Source organism: Stegodyphus dumicola, chromosome 1 (assembly GCF_044657685.1).
Source record: "Stegodyphus dumicola isolate Sdum_Otavi_A_Nest chromosome 1, ASM4465768v1".
NCBI classification, from domain to species: Eukaryota; Metazoa; Arthropoda; class Arachnida; order Araneae; family Eresidae; genus Stegodyphus; species Stegodyphus dumicola.
In genome coordinates this window covers 284,482,034-284,508,711 of record NC_140768.1, presented here as the reverse complement: position 1 = coordinate 284,508,711, position 26,678 = coordinate 284,482,034, and the positions used below count along the sequence as shown (strand labels likewise).

At 32.5% G+C, this 26,678-nt stretch overlaps 1 protein-coding gene across 2 annotated transcripts in view; it reads left to right on the top strand.

Annotated features, from left to right (window-relative positions):
• Positions 1–3,116: 3,116 nt before the first annotated feature.
• Bem46 (abhydrolase domain containing 13-like protein Bem46) overlaps positions 3,117–26,678 on the top strand; it is a 43,423-nt gene continuing 19,861 nt past the window's right edge. The window contains exons 1-7 of one of the 2 annotated variants that reach the window (XM_035358276.2): positions 3,117–3,266; positions 3,365–3,681; positions 14,071–14,302; positions 21,292–21,392; positions 23,717–23,970; positions 24,718–24,822; positions 24,921–25,028. In XM_035358276.2, coding sequence (XP_035214167.1) covers positions 3,381–3,681; positions 14,071–14,302; positions 21,292–21,392; positions 23,717–23,970; positions 24,718–24,822; positions 24,921–25,028 — 1,101 coding nt within the window. In that variant the 5' untranslated portion in view covers positions 3,117–3,266; positions 3,365–3,380. The remainder of the gene's footprint in view (positions 3,267–3,364; positions 3,682–14,070; positions 14,303–21,291; positions 21,393–23,716; positions 23,971–24,717; positions 24,823–24,920; positions 25,029–26,678) is intronic. The other variant, XR_004758035.2, reaches the window with a different exon arrangement.

Genomic DNA, 26,678 nt, shown 5'->3' with positions numbered 1-26,678 from the left:
TGTCTTTAAAAGTGATAACATAATAACAAAAATTAGACGTGTATTTGACGCATTTGCTGAGAAAGTAGAAAATGTTCTTTAAATGATCTCTTGTATAAATGACCTAATTTCATAGAGCTCATTTCTGCTGTTATTGATAGACTTCTAAGTCATCCGATTGGACTTTCAGCTGATACAGAAAAAGTGTTTTTATAGTTGGCTAAATAAACATCAGTGCTTGAACATCGAGATTTTTTACGACTTTTTAGTGCTCGATATCACGTCGAGTCATTTCTGTTGGCAGCTTCAGTTTCGCATTTGCTGGATCATATGCCATTTGAATTAGAAGAATTTGCTCAGAAATTAAAAATATCCGTTTTATGTATACACTTGAGTAATAAGGTATTTTCTTCTCCTACCCGGTTGCCTTCGTGTTGTAACTGGAAACACACTCGACACGTATTCGGGAGGTCCGGCGAGAGCACTTCACATTTTTTCTGTCTTCAACATTAAAAAAAGCTATGTCAAGGTGTCAGATATGTTAGTGTCAAGGTGTTTCAGCTATGAGAGAACAACAGACGTTTATTGAAAAAGCTAAGAAGATTACATCTCGAGGTTGTTTTAATTTAAGGAACTGAGAAAGCAGTACAGATCGTAATGTTGTATCTAAAAATAAAAATGTGACTAAATTATTACGTATTGCATAGGATTTAGATGAGGATACCTTAAGATGATGCAATTTCAATTTGGAAAAATTTAGTGATGAGCGAATATTTATAAAAGGAATTATATTGGCTTCGATACAGATAATATTTTATTCCATTGGTTTATTGAGTGCAGTAGCTTTAGCGCCAAAAATTGTTCCTTTCATTCAACTGTTCATGAAACTCATGCACCTGCCGTGCGCCATACAGCTTGGTTGGTGATGATCGATTGACCATCATCTACCACGCAGTGTATGTATTTGTCATCTATAAACTACTCTTATAACGAGAATCTGTTTACAGTTGAAAAAAATACATAGAAAATGTGTGGCAGGTGCATAATGGTAAAGTACCAAATTTTTTAACTTCTTCTTATAAGCATTCTCTTCAGAACAATCCATAACTACAGGGTTTATTAAGCACTCTAAAAATGTCTTCCGAGATACAAGATATTGCAAGAGGAAAAAGCTTAGCGAATATGTATCAGATGTTTAACGAATGGACTCTAGCGCTCTCAGATATGATTTTAATTTGTCATATAATTTCCATGTGTCTAATTTCCGTTTTTTTTTTAAATAATGTTTTTTTTACAAGGGTTAAAAATTCGCTTATATTGAACTCAGTTAGCAATTTATTCAGACTAATCTTGATTTTAAATGATTGTCTTATCCTAATTTTCACATGTCTATGGGTAACTGTCAATAATATCGTGACTTCTAGAGCCTTTAGATATACATTATATGAAGTACACTTATCTTCTGTCTCAATATTTTCGTCTTCACGTATTCTTTTAAACTGACTCCAAAAAGCAAACCAGTCTCTGGTTTTCCCACCAAATTTCAAAAGCTCAATTTTGGCAATTATAAGTTTCGTTTTTGAGCGGGAAGAATTCACGGAACTTTAGGCTTTCAAAATTTTCTTAAAATAGATTTCTACGTTTACTTCTGCTTTTACGAAATTTTCATTACAATTTTTCTAATATCTCTTGTTCATTTTAATACTATTTATTATTTTCATCTTCTAGTAATAAAGAGCTTATTTCATTATCTATTTCAGTTAGCTGAGAAAAAATTCTACGTAAATTAGCAAAATTAGATCTCTTTTTAATAAGTCATTCAGTCATTAATAGCTTTTCGTAAAATTAACTCTTAAAGATAGTGTTTTTCAACAACCAATTCCATTTTTAGAATGATACGTAATTCAGTAAACATGCCTTCAGATTATTTGCGATTGGATCACAAAGTTACGAGGCCATCCAGAAAAGTAGACCATCCAGTAGTCGATTATCTAGTAAAAAGCATAAAAAAAAAAAGCAATCAGACAGGTAATCCACATATGAACGAAAACATTGCGCGTCTCCCATTTCCAAATACAGCCCTATTATGCTGCCAGGATTATCACAGATTTTACAGACTAATAAATATTCTAAAGTATGGTTTATGTTTGAAAATAGGTTTGGATCTTAAATAAAATATATCTCTTTTGTAACCAACAAATATTCTTTAATAAGCCTACTAAACACATATATTTTTAGCTCATTGTAAAAGTTGTTTTTCTGCTTCTTCCAAGAAACAAAACTTACAATAATTATTATAGGGAAAAAAAAAAGTAAGCAAGTAAAATTAAAATGAAAGGGCATATAAAACATTAAATAAAACCTAACAAAACAAATCAGCATTATTGTTACCCTTAAACGCAGTGATATGTAGTTTTTATTTTGAGACTGATCGCTCAACCAGTAGTCGTTGATTCATAGCATTGATTAATATTTTTTAATTTGTTCCGAAACCTTCAAATATTAAATGAAAAATAACAAAACTACTTTCGAAGAAAATTAATAAAATTAGAAATGGAAAACTAACTTTAACTCGTCGCCAAAAAAACATTTTTTTTTCAAAAGCGGGCACTTGTCTATGTCGGCATTGGCCACTGCTAAAGCCAAATGTGGTGGTCTCTTTCTTATATAGGCACCTAATGGGTGGGCCACCTTTGCCTCCTACGAATGGACAGACAGTTTTTACATCCATGTCTTCTCCTTGATTCGAACCCGTGCATTTCGGTCAAAGAACGTCTTTGGTATCTCAGTCAGGCTCCCACAAGATCAGTAAAATATGGGCTACCCTAACCATTATACCGTTTAAGCAGTCATCGCGAAGCTGTAATCGGTGACATAAACCCATGGTTTGCCAACATCTAATTATTTTACATTTAGCATGCATATTTTCACGACAGTCGACGTTGATATTTCACTAATTGCATCTAATATTTACATATAAGCATCATAAAAGTGAAATCTGACGTATCTCCATTGATAGTTCAACCGAATTCAAAACAGCACTACAAACTTCTGCAAAGTTAATGGTTCAGCAAAGATTCAAAACAGTGTATGTGTTTAATAAATTATTTTAAAATAATGTTAAAAATTACTCATTGTTAAAAAATGATTCGGTATACTCTAACCTCTTTGTTCGAAAAGGTGAAATTCGTGAGAAAATTTTCGCCAACAAGCTGAAAGATCTTGATTTGGCTGTGAGAAATAGATCCGTGTATATTATTGTATGTCAATATGGTAATCGTTTCAAGGTACACCTGTGTTTTATAGTATTTTAAGATTATGTTATAGGCTGCTCTAGTTTAATAATAAACTCGCTTTTATCTATTTTATTTATTTCAAATTGTAGGTATTAATATCTATCAATGGCGAAGTTGAAGACGGATGTTGGGTCATTTGGCGCTACAAAAGAACCTTTTCCTATCAGATGTGATAAAAATGATTCCTTTCGTCTTCAAAACAATGCCACTGTGGAAATTCCTACTGAAGTATCCAAGATTCCTAAGAAAACAGGTTTTAGGGATATTAAAATTGTAAGCAACCTAGCTCTGTTTATCATTATGAAATGCTCGATGACATGCAGTGCTGCCGTATTTGTAATTTTTGTTATATATTGGTGCTACGGAAGTCTCATTGCATTAGTATTGTTCCTTTTCGCCTTATCAGGTATGTACTGAATATTTATAATTGTTTTGTCAAAAAATCAATTATGCAGATTTTTGTAATTGTTTTCTAGGTAATGTTACAATATCATTTAGATGTGAATTTCTAAAAATATTATGTGAAAACTATTGAATCTGTATTCGGTAAAAGTTTACAATTGGGTGCCCTTGTTTTTTAGCGATTCTTTTTTGACGCCAAGATCCGCGCCAGAGAGGCACAATTTCAAGATGGCCGCTACACAAAACCAAAATAAGAAGTCAAAGAATTGCACGAACTATGTGTTCATGTACACTTCGATCAGTTTTCACTTTAAAAAAAAAAATCCCTGAATTGCACAAACTAGACATTGTGCACAGCCTTAAATTTGCCCATGTACACATCACGCTATTTTCATTTAAAAAAAATCAGGAAGCTAAAAGTTAAAACTATCATGGTAACTAGAAATGAGGTTTAATTGCTAAAAAAAAAAAAAAAAAAAAAAAAAAAAATTTGCTAATCGAAGGGGTACCCAATATTGTGTTGAATCTACCTGAATATTATTTCATTCAGTCGTTCTCGCCTTTAAATTAAATCTGACTCCATTCTATAACACTTACAATTACATTTTTTGCTTAGAAAGCCAAACTTTATTTGCTTACACACTTAAGGAAATCAAAACATTATTCTAATCTTTCTTACTGTTGCCAAACTACAAAAGCAAAACTCTGTCAAATAAGGAACACAATGGCTGTTGAATATCATTAACAAATATAAATCATGGAGCTCACAACATACTCCCACCTTTTGATTCTCTTAAAATGGTCTATCAAAATCAAAACATTAAATAAAAATAAAAATTTAAACTTTCTACTCAATATACTCACAACATAAGTTAAATAATAATACAGAACATATACTTAAAAAATTGCCACATCTAGTTTTTTAGTTTGAAATTAGTTTCTTTAAAGTCACTGCCCCTTTTAACATTTTCGGATTTATGAGGACTGTTCCCTTTAATCGGAAACAGTTGGCATGAAATTTCTTGTACAGACAACTTTCCTTTCATTATACTTTAAAAATTTTTACAATTATTGTAGAAATGCAATATCCAGGCTATTAGTCTCAAAATCTATGAATACTTGGAAAATCGTCGTAAGTACCATAGCTCATAGCAGTTTCTCCCTTCTTTCGCTCTTCGTAAACTTTTTCACTATTGGTTTGAATCTGAGATTTGGGCCAGTTGTCTTCGGATTGCTTTAGCCACTCTGGTCTCTCCCACCATTTCAATGTAAGTAAAAATCTTGAAGAACAATCTCTGGATGGAAGGTCTGCAGGATTATGACTGCCAGGAATATGTTTCCATGAATCCACTGAAGTGATACTTCGAATTTCCTCTATTTTTAATTAATATTATTCCTCTATTTAACTCTATTTTTAACGAAAGTATTCCAATTATCTTCATTCTTAATCCAAAACAAAGCGGTTGAAGAATCTGTCCAACATGTGGTTGGGACTTCTGTCAAATTGATTTCTTTTATAATGTAAGTTATATTGCATGCTCCTACACAACTGGCTAATAAATCAATCTGGGAATTGTTGCTTTCTCTAAGGGAGTTACTCTGCTTTTAGCTTGAATTAAATGAATTTTTACTTCACCACGGTTTTCTTTACGAAGAAATACAACTGCGCTGTATGCAGATTTACTAGCATCTACAAAAGTGTGAAGACTTAATCCATATCGGGAACCATCATAATCAACATATCTTGGAATTTTAATTTCCGATAAATAAATGAAGATCTTCCATCCACAGTGAAAACCATTTACAAACACTTTCAGGACATACCTCATCCCAGCTTAATTTAAAAGTCCAGCTTTCTTGTATTAGCATCTTCATGCATACAGTTACTGGGCACAACATTCCAATGGGATCAAAAATACTGTTGGCAGCTGAAAGAATATTTCTTCTTGTTACAGGTTCTTTCTTAAAGGAAACATTTTCTATGTTACAAAAAAAGGAAATCTTTATTTCTGTCCCACAATAATCCAAGAACGTGAGATTCCTTTTCCATTTTATCTCTTGTTAAAGAAGTATATTTCCATCCATGTAAGTCAAAACATGCTGAAGCTAGAATTTGTTTAGCCTCATGTACAAATTGCAGTAATTCCTTTTCATCAGATAAAGACATTACACAGTTATCCACATAAAAGGCATTTCTTAACTTCTGCACAGTTTCTGGAAAATCATCACGTAGAGATTATTCCTTTAAATTAAAAAGAATTATTCCTTTAAATGAAAATTAATAGCTGCAGCTAAGCGAAACGGACTGCATGTGAGTCCAAAGATTACCCTTTTATGGCGGTAAATTTTTAATTTTCTTTTCTCGAAATTCTCCTACCATAAAAATCTCAAATAGTCTTGATCTTCTTTCGCAACAGAAATTTGTGAGAAGGCATTTAGGTTGATCTTTGGATTATGGTAACTTGGCGATTTTTTGGCGAAAATTTGGCGACCAACTCTGCTACAGCAACCCTCTATTTTTTTTTTCCCCCGCCGCCATTTTGTCTTCACGAAGTAAAGACATGTTTCTTTTCTTTTTATCTACTGAACACTCCTTCCAACAATCTACTAGCCGAATTACACTTATGCTACAAATTTTATCTAACAAAACTGCTTACTCATGACAAATATTCACAGCAAAATTGGGAAAAAGTGCACAATACCATACTCCTTACGCGTTTTTCAGAATAGCACATACACATAAACCATTTACACGTCGACTTATTTTTACTTAAAAAAAATCCCAGAATTGCACAAAAATGGCATTGCACACACTCTTAACTTTACACTGCTATTTTCTCATAAATTACAAAAATTTGCACGAAAATGCAAAAAAATTCTGTGAATCTTTAAACTCGGTAAAAAGCACATATATAAAATTAGCTAATCGCGAAAAAGTATATACCCTTTCCAAGGATGAACATTTCCACATATAAAATAAATAAAATATCCAAAAACGTTTACCTCTAAATTATCTATTATATTATAAACGTCACCAATGAATTCATACCGCAAACATTACAAATGGTTACAAATACTTAGTGTCAAATATTTAAATTATTTCCATTACTTCAACTGAAACGTATACCAAATTCCTACAAACATAAAATTCACAAAATAACTATCATTTAATTAAAATATCACTAAACCATGTACACGTCAACTTATTTTTACTTAAAAAAAATCCCAGAATTGCACAAAAATGATATTGCGCACACTCTTCACTATATCCATGTACACTGCTTTTTTCTCATAAATTAAAAAAATTTCACGAAAATGCATGAAAATACTCAACGTATTCTACTCAAACGTATTCCAAAATACTACAAACATATAACTCAAAAAATCACGATCATTAAATTAAAATATAATTAAATTAAAAAACACTACTTAAAATATAAATAAGCACATACATTAAATTAATAAAAATTAGATTACAATCCTAATTACTTTAAACTAAATCATTGCTAATAACAATTTTCCAATAATATCATATTAATTTACTTACTCCTTACATTTAGAACAATGCATAAAAATAATATCCTCAAATGATTAAAAATACTAACTTACCTAATCTTCAGAATCTTCATTACGTGGCACGCACACTTCCACTATTTCACACAACACACAAGGAAGCTTAATACAAAATAATATAGTACTACAGTTTTCCAAATTCCCCCCCTTTTCTGATTAAAGAACTGTAATTCGTCCATTAATGTCACATGACATATCTTTTCCCTCACACAAAATAATGCGTAATCGGAACTGAGTACCTCTCACATTATTACCAAAGTCCTAGGTAGTAACCTTTATTGCCTCCAAAATGTCGCCAAACTAGCAGTTACCATATTCCAAAGATCAGCCAGCATTTCTTATGTCTGAAATGATGACAATTGATCTTTCTCGAAACCTCAGTAGAAGTGGAAGGATTTTCACTAAGAGGTTTGGTCCTTTCTCTAGAACATCACTAAGTGATGCAGAATGTCCGGATCTACATGAAGCATCGAAAACAGGTGGAACCCTTTTGGTGGAGTTTTTATTGAAAGCGCCTCAATGGGGTAAATAATGGCATGGGATTTTATTTTCTTCCTCAGGTGGTACTTCTTCAATAATATTTTCCGCTAACCATTCCTGGAAAACAGCATCATAATCTGCATGTGTGCCTTCCTTAATAATTTTCTCCGCAGTTGATGCACACCTGCTCTCTGCAACCATTTTATTTTCCTTCAAAATCTCCTATTCTTCTATCCAAGGGAGCTTCACGATGTAACGACCTTCTTTATCCCTTCTCACTGTTCGCTGAAACTGTTGCATAACTAACTAATGTGTCTCTTCTTAAGATTTTATTTCAACAGGATCTCTGATGCCTAGATTATCCAAGTTCCACAGATCAGCAATTGATGCATTTTTTATCAGTAGAGAGGTGATTAAGTTTGTAGAAGTGTTAACAGGATTGTTATCAAACATTTTGCCCATAATCAGCCAGCCCAAAAGCGTTTCATATGCGACTAAGCCACACATAAGATAATGAGTTTTCCCCCATAAACAAATGACCACAAAAATCAACTCCAATCAATATCTCGATATCGGAAAAATTCTCTGCATAATCATTAAGCCATATCTTCTTTTCCTTTAACTCTTTTACCCATGATCCTCCTTTCTTTAGTCGCAGAATTTTTCCACAAATAATAGACTGATCTAGAGCTTCTATTTTACAGGAAAATGTATTGTTTAAGAATTCAGTGTCAAGTTCATACTGACGATGCTCCTTCATCTCTGTCGTTAATCCTCTAAAAAGTGTGTGAATCAAAAACCTCTTACCATTTGGTTCCATATCCATCTCTTCTACAGTTGTCTTCAATATGTATGAATGTTGGGAACCACTATCGATGAGTGCCCATACTTGTTTTTCTTTATTTTCTGATTTCAATCTAACCTGTAACGTCTGAAGTAGAACTTCACCAGAGAAACAATAATTTGACATCTTGTTATCGCTTGATTCTTCAGAACTCAAAAAAGATTCTTCAGATTTAAGAGAATTATTCATTAATTTGTTAGTTTTCAGTTCTGGACACATTAAAACCAAATGTCTTTTCCCACAAAGAATACATTTAATATTTGTCTTGCAAAATTTTGACCGATGTCCAGCTCTTAGACATATAAAGCAGACTTTCTTGTCATTTAAAATATCTTGTTTCTGCTGGAAATTCAGACTTTGAGCCTTAAAACAATCTCTGCTCTCGTGTGCCTTTTCACAAAATACACAAGCTACGTTTTGTTTTCTCTTTTCAAAAACTCCTGAAAATAAATCTGCAGCTGTCGGTTGATTAAGAGCTGTATTCATCTTTTCTTTCTCCCCTTTTTCATATTTATTTGAAAAGCCAGATTTCGCTACGAGAACTCACTCCTCTCCTTCTACTTCCATTTTCATAAACAGTAACAAGCTTTTTAGCTTCTCACTGTATTGATTCTCCGTTGACTCATCCAGTGTACTAACTATCGGATTTCGCAACCACACCCTAAAAATGTCCTCTGATATGCAAGATTCAATGAGAGGGAAAAGCATGGCAGAGTATTTATCCGATGTCAAACCAATGGATTCCAGAGCTCTCAAATAGGATTCCAGTTTATCATACAGTCTAACAGTGTCTAATTTTCGGTTATTGCCTGTAGCATTTTTTACAACTAACTTTAATAGTTCTCGTACATAGAACTCATTAAGTAATTCATCTCGACCAAAACGAGATTTTAAGCATTCTACCACTTTATTATAATTTTCACCTGTTGGCAGATAACTGTTAACAATATCACGAGCTCTCGTGTCTTCCGACATGCATTGTATTAAATACTGAAATTTATCCTCATTTTCTATATTTTCATCTTCATGAATTCTTTGGAACTGACTCCAAAAGGCAAGTCAGTCCTTAATTTCACCGGTAAATTTAACGAGTTCAATCTTTAGTAATTTCAGTTTCCTATTAACCTGAACGGGACAAGAACAAACTAACGGGTTACACTGATCCTGTAAAATTCTAGTTATACAAATATCTACTTTTGCTGTAATACTATCCATCTTCTCATTGTATTCTTTAATAATCAAATACTCGTGCTCATATTCTTCTGCATCACCATCTGCAACTAATAAATCACATATTTCAGAATCGAAACTAGAAAACTGAGCATATATCCTTTTTAAACTAGTAAAATTTGATCGAATTTCTACCTCATTAGGTTTTTCCTGATTTAATAAATCACTCAAGGCATTAAAACTTTTAGTAAAATTAGCTGTAACAGGTGAACGTTTCTTTACTAATAATTCCATGCTTAAAAGTTTAACGGTATTTACTTTCAAAATCCAGTGAGATCACGTTCGGTTCACCACTAATGTTGGGTTGAATCTACCTGAATATTATTTCATTCAGTCGTTCTTGCTTTTAAATGAAATCTGACTCCATTCTATAACACTTGAAAAGAAATATTTTAAATAAATAATTACATTTCTTGCTTACACACATAAGGAAACCAAAACATTATTGTAATCTTTCTTACTGTTGCCAAACTACAAAAGCAAAACTCTGTCGAATAAGGAACACAACGGCTGTTGAATATCGTTAACAAATATAAATCATGGAGCTCACAACACCCAATTTTACACTAGAGCCTTTATATTAAATAGATAAAAGCACATGAAATGTTGCAATGATGTAAAACTAGGATAAAACCCTAACCTGACTTTAAGTTGCACTATGAAATTTTGGTACTTCGAATTTTAATAGCTAAAGTACTGAGGACTTACTACTAGCTGATTACTCAAAAAAGGTTCCAAAATGCTGTGCCAAATGGTTTGTCTGGTAACTATTCTTTAATACTGAAAATCTTTACAACAATATTTTATAACTTAATGTTTTGCTCAACAACAACACTCATGGACTTTCTGAAAACTAGCACTAAAGTAATAATGAAGTATAGCTAATGGAAAAATGATGCAGTTTGGGATATATAATGGAAAATGAATACCAATATAAATTTCACCTATTTACAATTTTAACACTTTCGTGCACTGATCACAATACGTGATAAAGGAGTTAGTGGCAGCAACCTAAGCTATAGATAGCAACATTAATTCCAATAACTCCTACAGCAGAACATTTTTCCTACCCATCCTAATCAACAGACAAACTGTTATTAAATCACTTCTTACCACATATCAAAGATCAATTGAACTGCAATCATTATTCTAGTGACAAAAATGTATCTGAAAATGATCAGTTTGATATAATGTTGTAAACAAAATTTATAAATATCCAAAAATATTTTCTAGTAATATGTAGCAAAAGGAAATTTAACTCTTAACACATAACTGACAGCTGCCATAAAAAGTATCCCAGATTAAAGTATTCTGCAATACCAGTGTTATAAATATAATAAACCACTTTCCTTAAAAAGCTGAAAATGAATCTTTAATCAACTAAAACTGCACATAAAACAGAATATCAAATGTTACATTATAAGAATAATATTTAAACTAAGAATGACTGTTGCCATTCCATGTAATATAATTTTAATTCTGCCAATAATATTAAATATTATACCACATTCACCCCTCCCTAAGATTATTAATAAGTTATATAGTCTGCCAGATAAGAAGGCTGACGTCTCTGCCTTTTTGGATGCAAGGATTCACTCTCATGCAAGTTATCACTTGAAATCTTATAAAAATCCTCATGTCTGCTAGATCACAGTAAATCACAATCCTGGGAATACTCTTCTATCGATTTTCTTACAGTTTTCAATATGAGTTCAGGAGCTTCAGTGACCAAATCTTCATTCTGTTGAGCAAAAGAATCTGAAAGTTGTTGGTTTTCATTTAACCTGATATCATGGGCATGTATAGGAGTATCTCCTCTGGGTGCTAAATATTGTATTGAAACATTGGTTTCATGACCATCTGGAAGTTTAATGCAAGCGTAAATGTGGGTTAGCCTCAGTGAGCTCTACTTCCTGCACAATAGGCTCATATTTATTAGCTCGTGTATAGTTCTTCATTAATACTGTTCTGGGTTGTGTTAACCACGTAGGTAAAGAACATCCATTATATGATCTTCTAGCATGGATGAACATACACTCGTGTGGTGTGGCATGTGTTGCTGTACATAAGACTGACTGGATCAAATGCAAAACAGGGTGCAGAACACCCTCCCAATGTTCGATAGCCATGTTCTTTGATTTTACTGCCTGCTGGTTGGTTTTCCATATGATTCCAGTATACCTTTCTGCTTGGCCATTTCCTTGAGGATTATATGCAGTTGTGTGACTTGTTGCTATACCAAGTGAAGTTAAGAAGTATTTTAATTCACGAGATCCTCTATCAGAATGTATGTAGGCTGGCATTCCCAAAATTGAGAAAATATTTTGCAGGTGAGCAATAACGGTAGCAGATGACATATCAGGGCAAGGTATTGCAAAAGAAAATCTTGAAAAGTCATCTTCAATAGTAAGAAGGAAACGGTTCCTGGAAGCCACCTTTGAAATATACATTTAGTCTTTCAAAAGGTGCAGTTGCTTTAATTAAGTGTCCTTCAGATCTATAGAAGTGAGGTTTTTACTTCACTGCAGCATACGCATGAATTAACAGTTCTTATAATTTTTTCTAGTGAAAAAGGAAAATTTTTAGATCTTATCCAGTGATACATTTGAGTTATTCCGGGATGACAAAGTTCATCATGTAGTGCCTTTAGATATATTTGTTGTTTTATAGCTGTATTTATTCTTGGTAAAGTGTCTGCAGTTTCATATTTATTTCCAGGGTGACATATAATATCAAATTTGAAACAAGCAAGTTCTAATCGCCAATGCATAATTTTCTCATTTTTAATTTTACTGGAGTGCTGCTGATCAAACATAAATGTCACGGATCTTTGATCAGTAAAAGCTTCAACGTGCCTTCTAATTAAATAGTGTCTCCAGTTTCATAAAGATTTAACAATAGCATATACTTCTTTTTCAATAGAAGAGTGTTTTAATTCTGAAGAGTTTAGTGTTCTAGAGAAGAAAGCTATAGGACGACCAGCTCAGTGTTGCTCCTATTGTAAATTCAGAAGTGTCAGTTTCAACTCTGAATGATATATTATCCTCAACTGCAGCTAAAGAAGCTTTGGTTGTGTCTCCCTTAAAAGAAACCACAGGCTTTCTCAGCATCTTTACTAAGAGGAAAAGGTCATTTAGTCAAAAGAGGGCAGATCTTTTCAGAAAAATTGAGAATCCAACGGCAATAATGAGCAAATATTCCCAGTGCTCGCTGTAGAGATCCTACATCTTTAGGAATTGGTAAATCCATTAGCAGTTTCAGTCTATCAGGATCAGGTTTTTATAATATTATTAGCTATAGAGTAGCCCAACAATTTTACAGATTTCATAGAAAATGTGCATTATTCCTCACTCAGGGTTAGGTTATACAGGCAGCAGCCATAAATCTTTCCAAGTTATTATGTTCAGCTTCATTCTTGCTACATATAGTTGCATTATCAAGATAGGAAAAGGTTCCTGATAATTTTTCATTTGAAATTATTTCATCATTTGTTCTTTGGAAAGAAGCATCTCCATTTGTTACACCAAATGGAGCACTTAGAAATTGATATAGTTTACCATCAGCTTCAAACACTGTATAGTGTTTCTCTGATTCTTTGATAGGAACCTGATGATAAGCACTGATGTGAACAATGATGCAGGGGCTACAAGAACAATTGCTAATGAACAAATTCTAAGAGGTGGTCTGTCACCTTTAAATTCTATCTCAACTGAAGAATGATCTTTTACTAAATTATGCCCAATAAGAAAGTTTGCACAGAGGTTTTTCATAATTAATACCTCTACATTTACTTCTTGTTTCTTTTATAAATTCGTAAATTTAATAATTTTTTTTTAATATTTACTTCTGTAAGCCTTATATAATACTTTGTGGTGCATAAGGAGTTAAAATATTTTGCAAGTGAAAAAAAAAAAAAGTAGCATGGTCATCAAAAATTACAAAGTTAACAGAACACTACTAAAGTATAGCATGCAGCTGTAACCTAGATTTTTCAGTACTGATACTGTATTAACGATAAAAAAACTTATGATAATAAATGTAATGATAAAATAAATCAGTATGTAGCTTCTTACTGGTAATTATATTTCCCTGAATCTGCTGATAAGCCAATATTTTCCTCTTTTTTCCTTGCCTTACGCTTGGACATCATCTTTATTTAAAGAAAGAGAAATAAACATAGTGTTAATAATGGTTATATAAGCAGCATGACTTTTTAATTGAACAAAATTATATATATATTTAATTCAATTACTTTGATTCTGATAGGACTGGTATTCCAGATAGGAGATTTCTTGTTATATCATCCCAATCAGCCACCTCAGTCTCGTCTGTATGTTCCTCTTCCATCATTATTTGGCTTGCCCGCTGAAAGCATTTTCCTAAAAACTGCAGATGATGTGAAAATACATGCCTTTTTTATAAAGCAAGATGCATCCATAATCCGTCAAGTCCCAACTGTGCTTTATCTTCATGGGAATGCGGGTAACATTGGCCACAGGTAAAGATGATCTGTAATATTATTAATGTAAATTTCAAAATCTGTGAATATGTGGTTTCCTCATAAATCTTTTTTTTTTTTTTTTTTTTTTTTTTGCCCATTCTTGATAAAATGTTTTTGTTATTTTATATGTTCAGATAGAAAGTAAAATTTAATTAATTAACAGAAATTATTAATATAAATTGAAATTGTGAAACTGTCTATGAGTTGTCTGTTTGTTAGTTTGTCACGTCTTCACAAATTTGCTTGAAATTTTACATGTAGACAAACAGTGAATTGTGTTATAACTTGTGCAATTAGTATTCTTAAATTTCAGTTCTGTTTGTAAGAGTAATATGGAAAACTATAGTGACAAGATGTTGAATTTTTTACACTAGTCCTGAAATTATCATGGCAGAAGCGGCTGCAAAACACAAGCTACTAAAAAACAAGATTAGGTGATGTGATATTTTTGAAGTACGCAGAAATAGTTTTATTTAAAAATTATTTTAATTGGGAAAAAAGTTTGACAACAATGAGAAGCCAAGAAAACAAATAAAACCAAATAATTGTGTATCAGGTGTGTAATATATGGCATTAGGAATATTTTTCATTATTTATAGTAATATTGCAGATGTTTATAAAAATTATTTGTTGAATATATTATAATTTAAATGAATTTAAAATTATAATTTGAATGATAAAAATTTTATAGACTGTCTGATAGCAATAGTATGAAAAATGGTTATTTGTCAGGTCCTATTTAAAATTTTTTAAGTGGCTAGTCTTAACCTTTGTGAAGTGGCAACACTTAGACGATACATAGTATTGTAAAAAAAGTTTCTAACATTAAAAATTAAAATATAATGTGTTTTATGTGTGCCAGTTACAAGAGACAGAAAGAAACATAGTGATTTAAATTTTGTTTTTATTGGTGTCAAAATTATATGTGTGAAAGGTATTTAAGAGGCCTATTATTAGTATACAATTATGCTTTGAAATTGTGTGTGAAACTAAATTTAAGAACCTTGGTATTATTATATAATTATGCTTACTATGCTAAGAGTATATTTACATCAATCATTGTTATCGGTAGATTATACTAGTTTAATAGTATATTAGTATTATAATATCAAAGATTATATTATCGGGAGATTATAATAGTTTAATAGTATATTAGTATTATAATAGTGCGGTAAAAGTATATTTTAGGGTACCCCTTGGCGATTTTTTGTGGCACATGGATACCAAGTTTGTGCAATTCTTTGACTTATTATTTTGGCTTGCATAATAGCGATTTTTTTCACCAAAAATCGCCGCTACACAAAGCCAAAATAACAACACGAATTGCACAAACTCTGTATCCATGTATACATTAACCTATTTTCACTTAAAAAAAAAATAACAAACAAATTGCACAAAAATGGCATTGCACACTCCCTTAACTTTATCCATGTACACGTCAACCTATTTTCACTTAAAAAAAATCCAAGAATTTCACAAACTTGCATTGCACACTCCCTTCACTTTGTCCATGTACACATCAATATATTTTTACTTAAAAAGTCAAAGGAGCACCCAATTCTACAATACAAGCAAACAAAAAATACATAATCTCAATAAACTACATTTTAAACCAAACAATAAAATAACATAAAAAAGGAAAAACATGTTATACATTTAAGCACTACAAAAAGCAAATATCCACTTACACTATTTAGAAGTTCCTTCGTCTTCCTTCGAAGTAAGTCTATGGCACACAAAATTTCTTAACAGCATCCAGAAACTTCCTAAAATTATCTGAACTTGAATCCACATATTGGCATTGCCACATCTGAACCTTTTTTCCTACAAACCCATTCAAATCCATCTAAACGGTTTTTACGTTCAACTAGACGCAAATCCTTCCTGCATACAGGACAGTTATAATTGCTACTAAGTAAACCTTCATTTACACACCAGTCAATTAACACTCTTTTCCCCCTTTTGTTCCAAATCGTAGACACTTCAAATTAATCTTACTTCATTCAGCCATTCTACCATCTAAACAATAAAACCAACACACACCACAAAAGCACAGCACTTACAAAACATCCCATGATTCAAAATTTTCCAGGATCATGCACCCGATTACATCACAATAGGATTTCCATAACAATCAACTACTTAGGCTACCATACATGAAACAACAACTTTGCGATAAATGAAACAACAACTTTGCGATAAATGAAACAACAACTTCACCATAATACAAGGGGTACCTTAAAATCTGCTCTAACCTTTGTATGCATTGATGTGTTTTAATAGTGTTTTTCCAAAATTTTTGTATAATTATATTAAGTAGGACCATCTCCCATTCATTTTTAGTTCATGCAGTTTAACAAGAGTTGCCACTGCACAAAAGTAAACATCTCTAATTTATCAAGAGAGATGAGAAACAAACCAAAATTTGAGACGAAAGATAGAGGTCCCTCTTTGTCATGAGCAAAAAAATTCTGCAAAGGGTTCGAAGTTCCACTGTAAGCCGAGAATATCACACAGGTGGTGCGATTTGTTCCCGCTAAGTAGAGATGTGCTCAGTGAATTCTGGAACATAATTTTCCAAGGAGACAGGTGTTAAAGGTGCAGAAAGGCACCTAGAAATCGTAGGTCTAAACAGTATAGCATTTCATCTTGAGTTGGTTGCATAAAGAAGGGAGGAGACATGAATGTATTTATACAAAAAATAAAGGGTAGAGCAAGGCAAAAATTAGATCGCAGAATTCACAGCCAGCCAAATCAACCATCCTCACTGCCAGCATTCACTTCAGCTGTGATGGATGCCTGGAAGTCATTTTCTATGGCCACCTATCAAAAGTGGTAGAAAGTCTCTTCAGGCGTTTTCAAGCTGTCATTGCTGTAAAAGGAAGACCAACATCATATAAATATGTGACTTAGAACTCTCCGAGTCCGTTCCAGTGGGTGTTTGGATACTTTTGGCAAGATAGTGCGTACTGTCAACTCGATTTAAAAAAAAATATTCATTCCATCTGTTGCTAATTGCACTAAGTTTGTAAAGACCTTATTATGTATTAATTAATTATTTTTATTATAAGAAACTTTCTTTTCCTTTTTGATTTCAATTTCCTTCCTGAATTCAAATTTAAATGATGTGTATGCAAAATGCCAAGAACGAGTTTATGCCATGAGTGAGATTTGTGCTGTACGTTTGCAAGTAGCTGAATACGACCAAACAACACAAGGCAGACAAAGGTCATGACCGAAGAACATCTGGGATGGGGCATAGCCGGTAGTCTCGTGGACAGCACTGCGATAGGCCAGTAAGAAGAGTGGTAACTTCTTGTGCCAGTTCTTTTTATTTCTGGAAACCACCAGGGAGAGGTTATTTAGGAATGGGTTCGATTAAACTTCTCAACCATACTGCCTGAATGGGGATGTAAAGGTGTCGTTTGGGTTTTGCCAATGCTGAGTAGCGTGTTACAGCCGAGGTATTTCTTCCTTGATCGGAATGTGACTGAAGAGACACACCAAACCTGGAAATCCAAAGCTGTAACATTACCTCTGCTATTGTGACAGCCTTTTCATCAGGAATAGACCACTTGGTGAAGTAATCAACGACAACCAGGATGTATTTGCTGTCATCAACAGAGCTCTAGAGTGCTTTTCAAGTCCTTGATATCGGCTATTCGCAGAGTTTTCTGTATTTCAGAACGATGAAGCACTGCAGGAACAGTATTTCCCTTGTTTCTGTTGGGCATTCTAAAAAGGTAAGATGAGACAGTCTTTCAACATCCGTGGCGAGCTCCTGAAGTGTTTCGGTGAGCTTCTGTTGATGGGATTTTAATTGAAACCTGCTGTAGTCTTTGAAACATTTCTCCTCAAGTGCAGATCCAATGCACCAGATAGAGCTTCGAAGTCTAGCCTTTGGTTTTCAGGAAGAGTCTGAAGGATATCCTCTGCATCTGTTCTGAGAGAAGTGGAGAGATGGCAGGCCTTGCCTTGGGAATCCCATCCATTCATTTCTGCCTCTATAGAAAGTTTTGACTTTTATACTTGACAGAAGGTCTTACCATCATATGGCGATAGCTTCAGAGAGGGATGAGAAGGCATGGGTAGAAATTTAAAACCATCAGAATTATTCCTTCTGTTGGTATGCACATCTTTAAGTTGTCAACTTCTTTGGCAATGGCAGAGACTCTCTCTTCAATTTGTTCTTTGATGGAAGAACCTCTTTCTTCAATTTCTCCAACCCTGTTTTCGACTGTGTCTATTCTCCCTTGCATAGTCTCAAATTTGTTTTCTGTTATGCAGGTAATTTCACTTTTCAGTTTCTCCTGACCTGCTTCAGTCTTTTCTTGTACAGCTTTCATCTCTGCTTTAATAGATTTCCTGAACAGCTTACATATCTTCTTTTTAACAGATACTTGACCAGCTTCCATCTTTTCTTTTGAATGACTTTCATCTCTTTTTAACAGATACTTGACCAGCTTTTATCTTACTTGAATGGCTTTCATCTTCCCTTTAACAGATTTTTGACCAGCTTTTAGCTGTTTTTTCAATGCAGCAAAGGCTGCCATCAACTGCCTTAATTGTTCCTCCGTCATTCTTGTCATAGGCATTCAATCCCATTTCTGACACCAAAAAGTGTTGCATGCATACAGCTCTATAACAGACTGAATGCATACAGGTTTGATAATCGTTAATAGCATTTATTTTCATCAAATAAACACTTCAAAGTCCTGGAATTTTCCACAGAAATACTCATACAAGTGTTCACAGTATCGCAGAATAAAAATCAGTAGTTTCACTTCAAACTATTAAGAATGTTAAACACAACACAAAGAAAAGTGCATCTAAAGAGAAAGCTAATGAAGATATCTCAGTTTATGCTGAACTAACAGCTCTCAACATCAGTAACTAAACAACTGAGAGTAGATACTCTGTCTGGCCTTATATAGTTTCTGACTGGCTGCTGAGATATTTCTAGTACTTTCTGCTTCTCAAAATTATTGGAAAGCAGTATGAGAGTCAAATTATATTTACAGTTAATATAGTGATCAATTACATTTATTCAGTTACACCTGTTATGGTGATACAGGGACTGGACCAAAATGTTGTCAAAATGCTCTTGGCGACTATTGACGATTTCTCACCAAAACAATTGTCAGTTTGGTGATATCTTGCCAAATTACCAAGATGCCCATTTACACAATGCTAAATGGATTTGCTCATATATTTCTACTTTTCTGGCATAGCTTCTCTCTTAAGATTTTTCTTGTTACAATACAAAGAAAAATGCAGCAGTCTCATATAATTGCACTAAAATCATTCTATCTATGTATAAAATTCACAACAGTATTTTATGGTAGACTTTTGCTTATTTCACAGTTGCCAGATGATAAAATCTGTTTTGGTTTCTTTCTCAACATTCGCAGAAAAACAAGTATGGATCAAAACATGTTAAGTCACAAAGGCTGATGCGGCTCACTGTGTAAGGTACTATCTCACAGTATGTGATATCTTCTATCCTGTAATCATTGGCTATTTCCCCATTATGAAAGAGTACCAGAATTCTATTCATTGCAATCTTGCTTTGTTGAAACAACACAATTAAAATTAAAATTTAGTGACTTCTGGCAAAATATTTATTTGGCAACAGTTAATAAAAGCAATTATCAATATAATTTTGTAGTTTGCTTCAATACTAAATATAGGAACATATCACCGTATCACCTAAAATTGACAAAAACCATCTGTATTTTTCTTTTGACATTTGAGAAGCTGCACTGATTTTAAGGACTGGCAGATTTTTGGTCTTCTGTTATATTAGTTTTTGAAGCATGAAGTGAAATATGAAAAAGCTTAGTTTGCTTTATTCCAAATAAATAGACTGACTTTCTAAAACAAAATTTTCTTTTATCCGTTTTCTAAACATTCGTAAGTGCAAGTTTATTTCATTGTTTGATTATAGCAAAATGCAGGTGGGTAATCTGCCCAAGGAAAGGGAGGCATTTGTCAAGAAGTTTCTGAGAGAAGCTGTCTGATATTCATATTGCAAAGGGAAAACTCGTAGGAACACTCAGCAGTGAATGCAAAGTGACCCAGCAAACCATAGGAATATAGATTACTTTGCATTTAAAGGAGATTTGGGACATGACCATGGGAAGAAAACTGAGAGGAGTAAATAACTTCAATTTTATAAGGAAGAAAGGTTAGAGTAAAGAGAAGGGTACCCCTTGTATTATCGTGAAATTGTTTCATTTATCGTCAAGTTGTTGTTTCGTTTATGGTAGCCTAGGTAGTTGAATGTTATGGAAACCCTATTATGACGTAATTGGTTGCATGATTGCAATAAATTTGTAAGGGCTTGTGGTGTGTGTTGTTAGGGAGTATATTGCTTATTTTGTGGTTTAGACAGTAAAATGGCCGAATGTGGTAAGATTAATTTGAAGTTTCTGTACGATTTGGAAAGAAAGGAGAAAAGAGCATTACTTGACTGGTCTGTAAATGAAGGTTTACTTAGTTGCCATTAATAGGTGTCCTGTTTGTAGAAAGGAAATGCATATGGTCGAACAACGCTATGGAGGATATTTTTTACTCTTATTTTGTGAATTTAATATACTTTTACCAGGAAAAATGTAAAGAAGCTTATTGGAGGATCATGAATTTTTTTTACAGTTGTAGTGAATTAAAGAAATTAAATTTTTACTGTGAAAAATGATTTTTAATTTTTAATGCATTTCATCTGTGAGCAATATTTGGCTCAATATACCAAAAATTTTGAATGAGATAATTTTGAATTGGATTATGTAACGTTGATTAAATGGGTGAACATTTGCATTTTTTTATGGAAATCTCAAATATTATGCATTTAATATTGACATTTTAAGTGAGATGTTAATTTGGCATTTTTTCATCTAATTCTCACTTAATGCTTCTGTTGTAATATGATCAAGCATTTTCATATTAAGAATGTATTGTTACTATAAAATATTTTTGTAATTTAACAGGTTACCCAATGCACAGGGATTTTTCCAGTATTGTGGCTGTAATGTTTTATTGCTTGAGTATCGTGGTTATGGACACAGTGAAGGTACTCCAAGTGAAGAAGGTACTTTTTATTCTTAGCTTTCAATGGCTTTTCTGTATTGACTGAATATGTTTGTGAGATAAAATTTATTATAATGTACAGATTACAGTTATATGACATTTTGATATTGTTACAAAAGTTAGTGAGTTTGCATTTCATGATTGTTGTACATGATTAATGTTATATTTGTACTTGACTGGAATTTTGTTAATAATAACTAAAGTTGTATGATTTCTTTTGCTAAGGAAAAAATTCTTACAAATTTACCGAATGATATTTAACTGTATTATGCTTTTCCTTGATAAGAAATTTTGCTGTTTTAGCTCAAATGTAAGAATGTTTTTTCTTCAAATACTGTAAAAAGGTAAATTTTATCTTAGTTTAATCCCAGCTCTGTATTAAATTTCTTTCTTATAAGTAGTAAATTCTGCTTTAAATTTTATTGTTCACTAAAAATATAATGATGTAGAGATGTTTTTATTCTAAAATATTTATTCTTCTGTGAAACATTAATAAAATTTCATGTGGTCCATTCTTATGAAAACTTTTTTAAATAAAAAAGATATTTTTTAATTTTAAGAAGGTAGTAGGTGCATAGAAATTTTAAAAGTTGTTGGAGTATTACTATGAGTAATACTATACAGATTAAAAATATAATCATTCTATTTTTTCTATTGTATTATAAAATAGAATTATTCTGTTTTTAATCTGTATGATGAATAGATTCAGTTATATATACAGTATACAGTCAAATACCAAAAATCTGCCAACTCCCGAAATTCATGCAACCGCTCAAAATGTAAACATTCAGTTTATATGTTTAGGAAACCATACCATGGATAATGAAATACCGAAGAAAAGAGAAATATTTACCAAATATTTATATTATAACAGAAGTACTTACCAAATTGTTGACATCCTGGTAAGTTCCCCTTCTTCTTCAATCTGCATTGAAGTAAAGAAGCAGATGATTTCACTAAACTTCTCTCTCAAATTCATGACTTACGTGGTTGTGTTTTCTGAGCTTTGTTTCTCCTCAGGGTTGATTAGTGCTGCTGTTTTGTTGTTATGCCCAGATTTTTTGTAAATAAAATTAAAAGTATTTTTAATTTCGGTCTTTCTTAAATACAGTGGTAGGTAAGAAATGCATTCTTGATTTTATTTCTTGCAATGTTGAAAAACATAACGTAGCATTGATGGTAATGTAAAAAGTGGAAATTTTACAAAAGGTGGAGCGAGGTGCTACTCCTCAGTGATCCTACAATGATTTTAATGTGTGACAATATTGTGGCACTTTTTTGCCCCAAAATAACTAAATTATTGATTCATCCAATGGACCAAGACATAATACACAGTATTAAATGGCACTACAAATCAGAGTTTCTGAAAAAAATTCTTCTAAGAGACTATTCTATTTCATTTTGTGATTATAAAAGAAATTTCACCATCAAAGATTGCATCTGTTTGTTAGCAGAATCATGAAACTGTTTCCTAAACAACATTAGTAAATGGCTGCCTTAATGCGTGGCCATTCTTCTCTGTTTATTCAAACTAAGAATGATGACAGGGAATTTTCTGGTATTGCAACAAAGGTTAAAGCAAGAGTATTGTTTCTGTATTCAAAAGAAAGTATAAATGAGCTGGCTTTGCTAGAAATCACTGAATGGATGATGTGTCCAGATGAGTCAATACTGGCATATGAGATGACCAATGATAAAATTTTTGGCTGTGTTTTGAACTAGACACAACAAGAAAATGATTTTGACACCAACACAAATAGTGAATTTGTGAGAAAATATCTTTTAATAAAGGTTTGGAACATGGTGAAAAATACCTAAATTTTTCAAAACAAAGCAATGACAGGGTTAAAAAAAAAAACCCACCTCTATTTAATTTATCCCCCCCCCCGGGGGAAAAAAAAAAAAAAAAAAAAAAAAAAAAAAAAAAAAAAACCTTACTTTGGAGCACCCTAAAGTTTGAAACCAAACCTCTATCAGAAAAATGTTTGATACATGTAAAAAAAAAAAAAAAAAAAAAAAAAAAAAACTATTACTTTATTCTTTATAAATATCTCTTATTTTCATATGTCTTTACTGAATATGTCCGTAATGTTTGTCTATGTCCTTATTTATTTTAAACTTTAAATCTAAATATTATTATTTATCTTTTCTGTTCTGAAATCCCCAAAACCCGCACAACCTCTTGTCCCAGGCATTGTGGATTTCTGGTCTTCTACTGTAGTTGTATTTGATGTGACTTTTTAACACCATATGATAGAACTCTTGTAGTAATTAAATTTTGTTTAATTGTTTGAAGAATTTTATTTTTATTTTTTTATTTTTAAGGTCTCTACTTGGATGCTCAAGCAGGTCTTCAATATTTGCTTCAAGTTCCTTACATTGACAAGTCAAAAATAATTGTATTTGGTCGTTCTCTGGGTGGAGCTGTTGCCATTGATTTAGTTAGCCGACCGAGGTTTGGAAAATATGTTTTGTTGCTGATAGTTGAAAATACATTTACCAGTATTCCAGATATTGCCAAAGAAATGTTTAATTGGAAAATTATAAAGTGTCTTCCAGTGTGGGCTTTTAAAAATCAGGTATGCTAACACAATTCTTTTTCTTGCCATAAAATTTAATTGATTATAAATATGATAGCTAAATTTTTGATACTTTCTGATCATTCACATCCTCACCAAGAAGTTGCAGTTTCATTGACAGTTTTGGAGAGCATACATTAATTCATCAGCAGCTAATTTTTCACCAAGTGAAAGGCAGTAGCCATTTTCAAAGTAGCAAGCACCCTAAGAATTCCATATCGAAGCAATTGGTCAATAAAATAAAAATGCAAGAAACATAAGTAATAAAACACCTTTTTTTAAAAATCTTTCTTTATTGTGTTGTTGTTCTCCCCATGCACACAGCAATCTGTTTTTGCGTAAAAACACCAGAGAATTGCACAAATTTGGCATATGTACAACTTGGCACAAGCCGAACAGACATTTGCTTTGCACCTACCTGGGTTGTCTTGGTAACATCATGGGTTGCTGCATAATTTTTTGGTGACGTATTGCTTTGTCTCATGAGAACTTTTTCATAATTTATGCATAGTCAGAAAGTACCAAATCTTCTGATGAATATTACAATCCAGGGAATTTGGAGTGATAAATCTCTTGTATAAAATATTACAATTCTTTGTGACATCATAGTGATGATCAGTGATAGTTGCATAGTTATTATTTATTAAAATTAATGGCATCAATACATGTATTTAGCGTTTAATCTTTTGCATTTATTCAGTCTGCCAAATTTCATATTCCACTTACCAAAGCTATTTCTTGTTTCAGTTTTTATCATTAAAGAAAATTAAAAAGGTTAAAAGGCCAACACTCTTTATATCAGGAGAAGCAGATTTACTTATCCCTCCACATATGATGAAATTATTGTGCCAGGTAATGTGAATTTTTTTAATTTACATATTTTTTATATCTGTATTTTTTTAAACATATTTTTGTTGCAACTATTTAATTGTTTTAATGGAAATGTTTAGATGTGTGGGAGCCCTCTAAAACGATTCCAGTCCTTTCAGTATGGGACACATAATGAAACGTGGCAATGTAAAGGCTACTATCGAGCCATTAACATATTTATTGATGATGTAAGTATATTTTTAAATAATTTTAAAATATATTCTTTTAAAATTTTTATGTAGTGGTTATGTATTATAAATTTTTACAAGAATATGGGAAGCACTTCAAATACCATCTCTTGGTAATTGAAAAGTTAAAAAGTCATTTCTTTTTATATATGATGATACAATGATATCACTCGTACAAGTAATTTTTAATGCAACTTTTCTGTTTTCTGTCTAAACCATAGGTTATCAAAATTTTTTGAATGTCCCTCGTCTCTAAAAAATTTCAATACAGTGAAATGCGTTTTACACGAAAACGCTTAAGACGAAATATCGGTTAACATGAAATAATACAAGGGTCCCGACAAAATGCTATGTATTTTCTTGCATTGTTTTTCTCTTAATATGAAACGAAAATCACTTAACACAAAAAGATTTCCTTTCAAAATACTTAAAACACGAGCCATGCAGGCAAGATTAACCCCTTAACTGCCGCAGAAAACGTACAAGATTCATTTCCCAGTGCCATGGTTTTTCACACAGGTGCTCTTAGTTATGTGATGTATTAGGGGGAAAATAAGTGCAAGTTTTACTTTCTAAAAACTGTTTACTTTCACAAAATAAAGAATAAAAGAAAGAAATAAATGCACAAAATTTAATGTTTTGTGTAAAAGTATAATAAAAATAATGCTTTATTATAGAAAAGATCCCTAAAATGGAGTTTCGATCAATTCATTTTTAGACCAGTAAAGTGCAATATCAGGTTTCAGTGTTATATCTTGTGAAATCAGTATGCCTAAAAAAAAAAAAAAAAAAAAAATATTTCTTCTGAACTGGTTGAATGCCACGATTTTGTTCTTGATTTTTCATTTGCAAGGTGTTGGTTCATTTACTTGTCTACAAAAATTAGTTTCAGTAACAATATGAAGCATGAGTAGTTCATCAAAAAATAATTCACAAAAGATAAATGGGCTTGAAACATCTGTTATATCTTTCTTTATTCCTGGAACCTACTAAAAAAAGTAAACAAAAACGGAGGACACAGAATTAAAAAAAAAAAGTTTTATTCAAAAAACTCCAGCCAATACTGCACAGTCATTACTTTCATCACTTTAGACGCACCCCTCTCTCCAATTTCTCCCCACACTTCTCTGAAACAGTATCCTCCTTCGCATACTTTGTCAAGGTGTTGTTGCGAATAATTTTACGGATAGCAGCACAAAGCAAATGATAGTAGTTTGGAAGGGCGTATATGTATGCCCATGGCAGTTAATGCATCGGCTGAGCAAGGCGTATATATACCCCCGTGGCAGTTGAGGGGTTAAAGAGGAGTCTAAAAGGAAAGAGTTGGCTTCACAGATTTTGTAGAAAGGATAAAGGATGCTAACTTGGCTTTGAAATACCCTCGGAATAGTCTGTGACACGAGCCAGTTTTGTTTGTCTAAGCTACTTTCATCCTCCACACCTACGAATGACATACAAAAACCTCCCATCTCTCATCAGTTGGCTTTGGAACTTGGTGATGAGTGCATTGTAGTGTGTATAAAAATCGGCGAGTTTCATTCACACCAAAAGAAATGGACAAGGAGGATATTGAAACCGAGCCGACATTTATTGAAATGTTTGAGAAACTTTCTGTATTATTGGACTGTTCTACTGTATCATCGGAATAAT